The sequence below is a fragment of the Oncorhynchus clarkii genome, chromosome 2, assembly GCF_045791955.1.
Source record: "Oncorhynchus clarkii lewisi isolate Uvic-CL-2024 chromosome 2, UVic_Ocla_1.0, whole genome shotgun sequence".
Taxonomy (NCBI): domain Eukaryota; kingdom Metazoa; phylum Chordata; class Actinopteri; order Salmoniformes; family Salmonidae; genus Oncorhynchus; species Oncorhynchus clarkii.
Window position 1 is genome coordinate 59,031,651 of NC_092148.1, and position 12,502 is coordinate 59,044,152.

The window sequence follows — 12,502 nt, forward strand, 5'->3', positions numbered from 1 at the left end:
CATGCTCCCTCAAAACTTGAGACATCTGTGGCATTGTGTTATGTGACAAAACTGCACATTTTAGAGTGGGCTTTTATTGTCCCGAGGACAAGGTGCACCTGTGTAATGATCATGCTTTTTAATCAGCTTCTTGATATGTCACAACTGTCAGGTGGATGGATTATCTTGGCAAAGGAGAAATGCTCACTAACAAATTAAAAATTTCTGGGATCTGTTATTTCAGCTGATGAAACATGGGACTTTGTGTTTATTTTTTTGTTCAGTGTATGTTATTGTAAGTCACCTAAATATGTAACTACATTTCCCATTGTTCACGCGACAATGACTGGTCTTGATAGAGATGATTTGGTATGGTATGATCATCCGTAGACAAATTGGCATTAAAGTAACTGTCCAGTGTTTCTAGATTTCTATGAAATATTACTTATAATTAATTACAATATGAGTGAAATAGTTTTCCTTCTGCAAAAAAATGTAATTAGGTATGGCATACCCCAACAACAGAATGGTGTGGGCGTATAACGGTCACGATCATATGCTCAGGCTGGATATTGGCTGGAACTGGAAGAGGCTGTCGTACGCGTCGATCCAGAGCATCCCAAACGTGCTCAATGGGTGACATGTCTGGTGAGTATGCAGGCCATGGAAGAACTAGGACATTTTCAGCTTCCAGAAATACACATGGTCTGCGGTTGTGAGGCCAGTTTGACATACTGCCAAATGTTCTAGAATTACATTGGAGGAGGCTTATGGTAGAGACATGAGCATTCAATTATCTGGCAACAGCTCCGTTGGACATTCTTGCAGGCAGCATGCTAATTGCACGCTTGATACATGTGTGGCATTGTGTTGTGTGACCAAACTTAGAGTGGCCTTTTATTGTCTCCAGCACAAGGTGCACCTTTGTAATGATCATGCTGTTTAATCAGCTTCTTGATATGCCACACCTGTCAGGTGGACAGATTATCCTGGCAAAGGAGAAATGCTCACTAACAGGGATATATAAAAAAAAAATTGTGCACAAAATGTGAGAAAAATAAGCTTTTTGTTAATATGGAACATTTCTGGGTCTTTTATTTCAGCTCATGAAACATGGGACCAACACTTTACATGTTGCGTTTTTATTTTTGTTCAGCGAAGAAGAGGCTCTCCATTTTGGCAATCGGTCCATCTGGTCTGATATTACTGTGTCTCGTCAGTGAATCAGTGCTGTTCTAAAGTAGGTCACTTGTTGCAGATCCAGCAAACAAACACAGATCCAATATTGCCTGCATGATGAATAAAAATAAAAGTAAACCAGCAGATCCCTTTGAACAAACCCATTGTATTGGTTTATTCCTGTGTGTGTGTGTGGGAGGGGGGCGCCTGAGAGAGGCTGTCTACAGTTAAAATGTGCTAAATGAAATTATAAATCCATAAGTACTGGTTTTGGTGGAATGTGCCACTGTGTGGGTGTTGCAGAAAATAGACTTCTGAAGCTCATGATTGTGAACTCATTGGTGCAGAACCTTCCTTCACTCTTCTGCTTTCAACAGCAAGTTATTACCCCAAAAAGATCAGTTTCTCTCCTTTACCAAACTCTAAATCTCACTTTTATGAACATATCATTCTATCCATACCCTCCGTATAATTTACCTCCCATCATGTTCTGTCTTCCCTCTTTCATTTCATCCCCTCTCCCCTTCATCTTCTAGTGTGGCGGCGCTCTCATGCTGCATCATTGGGGATGACACGTGCTCTCTGTTTATTGCCAAGGCGAGAAGGGAGCACGAGATGGAGAGGGAGGGAGGGAGCGGGAGAGAAAGAGGGAGGGAGGAGCAGAGACCCCATAGAATATACTGCCTCTTTCTGTAGCACGCTCATACACACAGACTGGAACAGACTAAGGCAAAGAGAGAGAGAAAAACAGACGCACTACAAAATACGCAACAATAGCAGCTGTTGAAGCTCAAACCACCACAAGAGGTAAGTCCTTATGTGTCTGTATGTTCAGTTTGGATCTGATGATGATACCTACATGAGATAGAATGACAGAACTCATTTTTGCAAAGCTTGACTTAACTCTGATAGTGCATAAGAAGGTTAAGGTACATCGATCATGGAAGAGGGAATTGATAGCACATACTGTATAGGGAGGGACATTTAGCACCCCCAGATCCTCTACTGTCTCCTAGCTGTATAAGTGAGGTTCTGACTGTGCCCCAGTGCCAGCCTCTGCATTGGCGTGAGTACGAGGTCGTCAGGTTGAATTTATTAACCCTAGAAACAGGAGTGCGTCATACAGATCAGTACTGCCTTAGACAACCCTGGGCAACCTGCGTATTACTAAGTAATATAGAGAATACACAGTCTAACTTCCTTACCAGGAGCAGGCCTTCTGCTTTCCAGTTAAAGAGAATAGCGAACTGCTTTGCTTTGTTGTGTTTAGTTGTGTATCAGCCGCAGAAAAAGGTTTACATACCCTCCCCTCCAACAACCAGCAGCCACACTAATCACTAACACACTGCACTTCATATCTGAGGCCATTGCATGTGGAAGGGGTAGAGTTAGAGATGGATAGAGACAGGAAAGCTTCTATTCTGGTCCAAGTAGACTCTGTGTTCCAAGTGTTACAGTCTCAATGAAGAGTTCATCAGTGGACATTTCCAGAGCCTTCAGAAAGTGTTCACACACCCCTTGACTTTTCCCACATTTTGTTCTGTTACAATCTGAAATTAAAATGGTTTACATTTAGATGTTTTTGTCACCGGCCTACATACAATACCTCATAATGTCAAAATGGAATTATGTTTGAATACTGTTTTACGAATTAATAAAAAATGAATTGCTGAAATGTCTTGAGCCAATAAGTATTCAACCCCTTAGTTATGGCAAACCTAAATATGTTCAGGAGTAAAAATGTGCTTAACAAGTCACATAAGAAGTTGTATGGACTAAGTCCTATGCAATAACACTATTTAACATGAGTTTGGAATAACTGCCTCATCTCTGTACCCCACACATACAATTATCTGTAAGGTCCCTCAGTCGAGAAGAGAATTTCAACCACAGATTCAACCACAAGGAGGTTTTCGAATGCCTCGCAAAGAAAGGGCACCTATTGGTAGATGTGTAAAAAAAAAAAACAGACATTGAGTATCCCTTTGAGGATGGTGAAGTTATTAATTATACTTTGGATAGTGTATTAATACACCCAGTCCACACAAAGATACAGGCGTCCTTCCTAACTCAGTTGCTGGAGAGGAATGAAACCACTTAATGATTTCACCATGAGGCCAATGATGACTTTAAAACAGTTAGAGTTTAATGGTTGTGACAGGAGAAAACTGAGGATGGATCCACAGTTACTCCACAATACTAACCTACTTGACAGAGTGATAAGAAGAAAGCCTGTACAGAATAAAAATATTCCAAAACATGCATCCTGTTTGCAACAAGTAATACTGCAGAAAATGTGGCAAAGCAATTCACTTTTTTTTCCTGAATACAAAGTGTTATGTTTGGGGCAAATCCAATACAACACATTACTGAGTACCACTTTCCATATTGTCAAGCATAGTGGAGGCTGCATCATGTTATGGGTATGCTTGTAATCATTAAGGACTGGTTAGTCTTTCAGGATAAAAAATAAACGGAATGGAGCTAAGCACAGGCAAAATCCTAGAGGAAAACCTGGTTCAGTCTGCTTTCCAACAGACACTGGGGGATGAATCCACCTTTCAGCAGGACAATAACCTAAAACACAAGGCCAAATATACACTGAAGTTGCTTACCAAGAAGACAGTGAATGTTCCCAAGTGGCAGAGTTACAGTTTGGACTGCCAAATGTGCTTCTACAAAGTATTGACTCAGGGGTGTGAATACTTATGTAAATGAGTTATTTCTGTACCAAATTTCAATACATTTAAAAGCATTTCTAAACATGTTTTCACCTTGTCATTATTGGGTATTGTGTGTAGATGGGTGAGAGAAAAAACAATTGAATCCATTTTGAATTCAGGCTGTAACAACTAAATGTGAAATAAGCCAAGGGGTATGAATACTTTCTGAAGGAACTGTAATTGGATATCTGTTAGGCCTACATTTCTTTTGAGCTCTTTGTGTATGTGGATGTTCGTTTACATGCTGTGTGCACAGCCTCCTGCCTCATTGAGTGGTTGCACACTTGGACCTGTAGGCAAACCCTTTGAGATCTGAGGCTGAATGTCAGGCCTGACATGGTGTGAGTGATCTTCATCACCTGTCAGCAAAACGATGACAGGCTCCTGGGCTGTGGTGGAAGTAAATGCTGATATGTATCACTTTCACCTTGTGAGAAATATGTCCTGTTCATTTGTACACTTTCTGTCGACAAGATAATATGAAATAATATGGGTGCAGCCCCAATTCATTGTCTTATATAAGCCTGGTGCAGAATTCTAATACATAGGTTTGTTCTAGGATCAAAAGCTTTGACAAATGGACAGTAGACACAATGTCCCTGTTATTTAATCCACTCTGTCTATTATGATTTATTATCACCCTATAAAGTGTAAAAAAGGACGTTATCAGGTTAGCATTTTCTCCTTCAGCATATGCAAGCTCAACAAAGCCCACTGTATCCTATGGGACCAGGTCTGTTTCTTTGCTGCTCTTGGATATTAATAGAACTACAAAGAGCATTATAAACTGGGTGGTTCCAGCCCTGAATGCTGATTGGCTGAAAGCCGTGGTATATCAGACCCTATACCATGGGTATGACAAAACATTTATTTGTACTGCTCTAATTACGTTGGTAACCAGTTTATAATAGCAATAAGGCACCTCGGGGGTTTGTGGTATATGACCAATATAATACGGCTACGGGCTGTGTCCACTCCGCTTTGTGTCGTGCCTAAGAACATTCCTTAGCCGTGTTATATTGGCCATATACCACCCCTCCCCCCGGGCCTTATTGCTTAAAAATACCCTGTGAGTTTGTTCCTTTATCAGCTAAGCTGAGGCAGATAAAATTGCTCTGTTCCTACCACTGTAAAAAATCGACCTATGAGTCATAACGATATGGCTTGAACTTTGATGTTCACTTTTTTCCCTCACTCTTTCAATCTCCAACGGATGATTTTATTTTGTACTAATAGATGGGGCCCGGATTGTTTTGGAACTTCCCTTCAAAGGCTAACTGCACGGTGCCGCAGAGCCTGCTGCAGACCATGTACGTAGTGCCTTCTGGAATGGACTTCATATACTGTATATAGCTTCCTTAACTTATGTTTTTGGCATCTCATTCATCGCTCTTTCCATTCACACTGTCCGTCCTTCCTAAAGTCATGAGCTGATGACTGCAGTGTTTCACACTGAGGCCTAGCTTGTGGACCAGTGGAACGTAACTTAGTGTCCTGGACTACAAGCTAATGGCCAATCCCTGCAGAGCATTGGACGGCAACTCATGACTCTGTGGCCAATCGTGACTCAGTATTGGACTATTACTTGTGAGTCATCAAGCACTTTTTTGGCAAAGTTGAAAGAGACTCATGAGCCATGGACCAATCGCAGCAGAGCACTGGACCAGGACTGATCCAATTTGGGTGATCATTTGATGACTCGTATCTCACCTTCACCCCATTTAGTCCATGGTAATGATGCTCAGAACGAGCTTTAGCCGAGCATCACAGCACACATTCTCTATGTGTGTGTTATATTACCATCCATCAGCGTTGAACCCCAGCCATGGCTGTTGTTGTGTTCAGTTTGGACAGAACTGCATGTTCCACACATATTGCATGCTAATCATGTCCTTGTTTTGGGGTGTGTAGGTATAGTCTCAAACTCAGTATTAGCATACGCTTGATAGTCTTTTGAAGTAAGGTATAGCTAGTTTTCAAGTGTTTGAAACCTGTTGCGTATTTTTTTTGTTTAGACATTTGGGTTTTGTTTCCTGACTACCCACTGGGCACAGACTTCATTTCAACGTCTAGTTTTGATATTCATTTGGTTGAGTTGTCAACTAACGTGAAATCAACCAAACATGTGAGCATGTCTTTGTTTTTAGTTTTTAAAGTTGGGTTAAAGAAATAAGAAATGCCCTTACGTTGATGACTTTTATTAAATCCAATCAGTTTTCCCACATTGATTCAACATTTTATTTAAAATGACAAACAACATTAATTCAACCAGTTTTTGCCCAGAGAGTAACCAGCATACGGGGGGGGGGGGGGGGGCAAAAAAGAGACTGGATGCTATAGGCCTAGATGTTGTGGATGTTTGGGTTAGAGTAGACAGTGGATGATTCAGTGAAGCGGATCATGTAGCCCGTTGACATATTGGATATTGAGTGTGGCTTCACTGGACAAGGATGTTGGCTGACGTCAGAAATGGCCGATGAGGGGCATGTCAGGCAGCATATCATGTCAAAGACTCCAGCCACCCTAGTCATAGACTGTTCTCTCTGCTACCGCATGGCAAGCGGTACCGGAGCGCCAAGACTAGGTCCAAGATGCTTCTAAACAGCTTCTACCCCCAAGCCATAAGACTGCTGAACAGCTAATCAAATGGCTCCCCAGACTATTTGCAATGCCCCCCCTTTTACGCTGCTGCTACTGTGTTATTATCTATGCATAGTCACTTTAATAACTCTACCTACATGTACATATTACCTCAATTACCTCGACACCGGTGCCCCCACACATTGACTCTGTACCGGTACCCCCTGTATGTAGCCTCCACATTGACTCTGTACCGGTACCCCCTGTATGTAGCCTCCACATTGACTCTGTACCGGTACCCCCTGTATGTAGCCTCCACATTGACTCTGTACCGGTACCCCCTGTATGTAGCCTCCACATTGACTCTGTACCGGTACCCCCTGTATGTAGCCTCCACATTGACTCTGTACCGGTACCCCCTGTATGTAGCCTCCACATTGACTCTGTACCGGTACCCCCTGTATGTAGCCTCCACATTGACTCTGTACCGGTACCCCCTGTATGTAGCCTCCACATTGACTCTGTACCGGTACCCCCTGTATGTAGCCTCCACATTGACTCTGTACCGGTACCCCCTGTATGTAGCCTCCACATTGACTCTGTACCGGTATGCCCTGTATGTAGCCTCCACATTGACTCTGTACCGGTACCCCCTGTATGTAGCCTCCACATTGACTCTGTACCGGTACCCCCTGTATGTAGCCTCCACATTGACTCTGTACCGGTACCCCCTGTATGTAGCCTCCACATTGACTCTGTACCGGTACCCCCTGTATGTAGCCTCCACATTGACTCTGTACCGGTACCCCCTGTATGTAGCCCCGCTGTTGTTATTTACTGCTGCTCTTTAATTATTTGTTGTTTTTATCTATTACTTTTTTTAGGGGGTATTTTCTTTAAACTGTGTTGTTGGTTAAGGACTTGTAAGTAAGCATTTCACTGTAAGGTCTACACTTGTTGTATTCGGCGCATGTGACAAATAACATTTGATTTGATTTGAAAACAGCATTTTCTGACCAGCTGAAGTACCCACCAATATGTAAGCTTTAACAAAACTGAGTCAGGTGGAAGGAGAGGGTTTGGATATCTAAGAAAAGGGCTTCCAACTCCCTGTTGGGCAAATCCTTTACAGTGTTACATTTCATAATAAAATAATTAAGAGATCCATCTTTTGATATACAGGAATGAACGCTGCAATCGAAAATGTAGTCTTATGAGACAGTGGTGTTTGTTCAGGAAGGTTTTAAGACCCCCCCCCCCCCCCCCCCCCCCCGCCTCTCCCCTCTCTGTTGTGTAAAGGTCCCATTGAGAGCCACATGCCATGTCCTTCTGGCCGACTGGCTCTGTCCCAAAGCCCTGGGTACCTATAGTGACAGGAGGCAGGGTTAGGCAGGCTGGAAACACAGCCCTGTGGATTCCTCAGGGGACACGGCCCTATCAGGCCATCTCTGACGCCAGAGCTGAGGGCAACATAGAGACAAAGATAGGGATAGGATGCGTCCCAAATGGCACCCTGTTCCCTATGGAGTGCACTACATAGGGAACAGTGCACTACAGAGGGAATAATGCACTACATAGGGAATAGTGCACTACATAGGGAATAGTGCACTACATAGGGAACAGTGCACTACACAGGGAATAGTGCACTACATAGGGAATAGTGCACTACATAGGGAATAGTGCACTACATAGGGAACAGTGCACTACAGAGGGAATAATGCACTACATAGGGAATAGTGCACTACATAGGGAATAGTGCAATACATAGGGAATAGTGCACTACATAGGGAATAGGATGCAATTTGGGATAGGCACATATGACTGGCCTGCAAGGCAGTTCTGTAAGTATAGGTATAAAAGGCTAAATGCCAGGGGCACCAACCATAGCAGCCTCAAGTTGATATCTGGCTATCAATTTTTAATCCATATTTGATATCTTGCTCCCCCCAGTGCATGTTCATCTAAGGCCTTCAGACATACACCACTATATTAAAAATGGAATGTGTCACTTCAAATAGTGAAAAAAAATCTTAATCTCTAACATTGTTTTGATTACTGTGTGTGTGTGTGTGTGTGTGTGTGTGTGTGTGTGTGTGTGTGTGTGTGTGTGTGTGTGTGTGTGTGTGTGTGTGTGTGTGTGTGTGTGTGTGTGTATGTGTCTCTATGTGTCTCTATGTTCCAGTGAGATGATGCCACTTCAATATTGACCTGTTGAAGTGAATCTCTGGTCACGTTGTCAGTCTCTGTTAGCATCATTCTCTGGGCTTTTGTGGGAGGCGAGTCCTGTAGGGATATGTCCACTTAGCTCATAAACAACACTTGGAGTAGCACAGAGAAACCAAGCAGGAGCAGAGAGGATGATGGATACAGAGGAGGGATTGGTAGTAACAGATGCGGGTCTAGTCTGAGTAGACTAGAAGATCCCCCAAGAAGGGTTTTGAGTTGTTTTCTTTGAAAGCAGATCATTGAGAGAAGAGAGATGAAGTCTGTGATGACAGCAGGATTACTGAGAGAGAGGTGACACTGGTTGCATCTAAAATGGTACCCTGTTTATTATATAGTACGTTACTTTTGACCAGTGTTCTTGTTTGCACTTAATCATCGTTAGTGTGTATAATTGATTTCATTTCTTGAGTTGTTAGGTTCCAGTCTGCTGAGGAGAGCAAAAGGCCATGTTCTGTTTTGGACGAGTTGGCCTTTAATCCTCTCTAATGTTAACGTCCATATGGCTAATTAATACGCTGTACCGGAGTTAATTATGTTACTGACAGAGAGGAGGCTTGAAAAAACATGAATCAAGTAACAGGGCCTTTCTGGATGTTGTTTTTCCAGGGGTCACTGGTGGGTCAGCTTTATTGAATTTATGGGTAAAACAAACTGTTCAAAAACTCATCAGTAAGAGTTAAAATCCTGACGCTACCCAAACGCAACCATTACACAACGAAATGCACACACACTGTGCACACACATGACAGAGAGCCGAACCTGGCCCAGTTTCCGGGAATTGATTCTGAATCATGCATCTGGTCAGATGCTTCCCCCTACATGCACATCCCATCGATTTCTTGTCCAGCAGAATGCTTTTCCTCAGGCCCACTCTCTATCACCGATATGAGTCACAGATATGAGTCACACATAAGGCCCCTGCAACTCATAACCCTATGAGCTACATGAGAGGAAAGGAGAGCGATATGTTGGATATGGAGGATGGAGGCCGGCCAGCCAGACAGAGGTAGTTAGTGTGGGTAAAGAGATGTGAGGGGAGCAGCTGGTGGTAATGAGAAGATGTTAAAAGGAACAGAGAAGGTAAGCCAGATCCTGTTAGAACCCAGGCGAGTCGACAGCACTGCTGGAGGTTGTCATGGCTACAAAATCTGTGTAGAACTGTAAAAGAACAGAGGAGAGGAGAGGAAGAGATGGAGGGAGAGAGAGATGAAAAGGAGGACAGATTTATTTGACCATCCTTGACCAAATAAAATGATGGTCTTCTCTTGACTCTCATGGAGAAAAACAAACCTGAACTTGGTAAGAGAAACCTCACATCTTCTTTTCACTAACAGAGAGCAGATGATGAACAGACACTGGATGAAAGGAGACTTTGAAGTAGCACTTGACTACTTGACTCCATAGACCATGGATGCACAATGGGCACCCATAAAAACACACACCACCAGCACCACCCAGAAGTCAAGTTGATGTTCCCGATCAGCCTCATTTTAGGGTAAATGATCAAGTCCCCCTCATTTAATTAGTATGAGGAATAATTCCTCAGAGAAAATATAAAACTGTATTTGTGGATTTAGGGAATATTGAATAAAGCTGCTAGCGAACAAAAGTATTGAGTCATTTAAACCTGAATCAGTGGGTTTGAAACGGCTTCAACAGGGACGAATATAGACTGTAATGGTAATTGATTTCACAGCAAGCCATCTTATATAAGGAGAGAGAGAGCGAGAGAGAGAGATTAAGCAGGCAGAGTAATGAGGCTGGTTGTCCTGGTTAGTTCCTAATTAAAGTTGGTCATGGGCCCATTATAATGTCATGCAAACGTCCCTTTCAGACAGAGAACAACAACAGTGTTGTCACAAATAAGAGGAGAGGGTTTTGATTTCCAGTGTCGCAAATTACTTAGAGGGACTTTTGTTTTGGAGTGTCTGCATCTGGGTTTTGTCTAAGGGTCTGGAAACTTCCGCTGACAAGAGAGAGAGCGTGTGTTGACTAGCTGTTGCTGTTACTGCATCCCAGCCATTAAACAACCTGTCACTGTGTTGAGTTGGGGTTTCTAAATCATTATGAGGCCACTTTATCACCGTGCATGACTCAATTTGGTAGGAAGACTCAAACAGCAAACAATGTTTTGATGCTAACTAAGTCTGTCAGTAAAGTAGTTGATCCAGCAGGGAATAGTTGTACATCTCATAGGTTTCCATATTTCACCGTACATGCTTGTTGGGCTGACAGCCTCCCATTGCAGCTTCTTTACCATTACGTTTGGATCATTTTGACATTTTTTTTTATTCAATAGGCCTTCTTTTATTTTGTTGCATTTGTTTTTCTTGACAATGAGTGAGTTAATGTGCCTGTGTGTGCATGCCTATCGAACGCCTGCACCACCTTGAACTTTTGTCACATTCTATTGCTTTACAAAGTGGGATTGAAATATATTTAACACAAAATACTCCATCATGTCAAAGTTTTCTTCTTTTTTACAAATGAATACAAATTAAATAACTAAAATACAGTCTTTGCAGAAGTATTCACCCCCTTTGTTAAGGCAAGCCAAACTTAGTTCATAAGTCAAATGTGGCTTAACCAATCACATAAGAAGTTACATGGACTCACTCTGTGTGAAATAATAGGGGTTGACATGATTTGTTTATGATTATCCCTCAGTCTGCTGTACACCAGACACTGGGAGAGGAATTCACCTTTCAGTAGAACAATAACCTATAACACAATGCCAGATCTACACTGGAGTTGCTTATCAAGAAGATAGTGAATGTTCCCGAGTGGCCTAGTTACAATTTTGACTTAAATCTGCTTGAAAATCTATGACAAGACTTGAAAATGGCTGTCTAGCCATGATCCCCAACACCTTGACAGAGTTTGGAGAATTTTGAAGAGAATAATGGTCAAATATTGCCCAATGCAGGTGTGCAAAGAACTTATGAGACTTAACCAAGAAGACTCACAGCTGTGATTTCTGACTAAGGTGTTTCTAACATGTATTAACTAAGGGGGGTGAATAGGGAAAACCTAGTCAGTTGCTCAACTGAATGCATTCAATGAAACGTATCTTCTGCATTAAAGAGGTGAGGGGGGCTGCCTTATTCAACGTCATTGGCGCCAGGGGAACTGTTGTTGGGGGTTAACTGCCTTGGTCAAGGGCAGAACGGCAGATTTTCCCAACTTGACGGCTTGTGGAGTCAAACCAGCGACCAACGCTCCCAACCACCTAGGCCATCTGCCGCCCGATACTTATCTAATACTTATACTTGTAAGACTTATCTAATCATGGTATGTTAGTGTTTTGTTTTTCATTAATCTTCCTGTCGACCAAACAATGACAATGAAATCTATTTTAATCCCACTTTGTAATAATGTAATGTGATGAAATCCTAGGGGGGTGTAGACATTCTATAGGCACTGTAAATAGGCTGTGTGTGTGTGTCTGTGTGTGTCTGTGTCTGTGTGTGTGTATCTGTGTGTCTGTGTGTGTAAGTGTCTGTGTGTGTGTGTCTGTGAGTGTGTGTGTGTCTGTGAGTGTGTGTGTGTGTGTGTGTGTGTGTGTGTGTGTGTGTGTGTGTGTGTGTGTGTGTGTGTGTGTGTGTGTGTGTGTGTGTGTGTCTGTGTGTGTGTGTGTCTGTGTGTGTGTGCATGTATGTGTGAGCGTTTGATATCCTCAGTGATCCAATGTGTTAGTCGAGTGGCGCCAGCCTGGGTCAGCTCTGCTCTGTGGGCTTATCAGTGCCCTTGTATAGACATATCAATCTAAATTGATATAGCCCCTCTGTGTCCACTGATCTGGCTACACTGCAGGA

The 12,502-nt window shown here is 42.6% G+C and overlaps 1 protein-coding gene across 9 annotated transcripts in view; it reads left to right on the plus strand.

Annotated features, from left to right (window-relative positions):
- The first annotated feature begins 1,758 nt into the window (after positions 1–1,758).
- Positions 1,759–12,502, plus strand: part of LOC139370765 (NDRG family member 4) — a 42,399-nt gene continuing 31,655 nt past the window's right edge. For 3 of the 9 annotated variants that reach the window (XM_071110463.1, XM_071110472.1, XM_071110515.1), the window contains exons 1-2: positions 1,855–1,965; positions 5,118–5,191. In XM_071110463.1, coding sequence (XP_070966564.1) covers positions 5,118–5,191 — 74 coding nt within the window. In that variant the 5' untranslated portion in view covers positions 1,855–1,965. Of the gene's footprint in view, positions 1,966–5,117; positions 5,192–12,502 lie in introns of all 9 variants that reach the window. The other 6 variants (XR_011627177.1, XR_011627178.1, XM_071110483.1 and 3 more) reach the window with 3 other exon arrangements.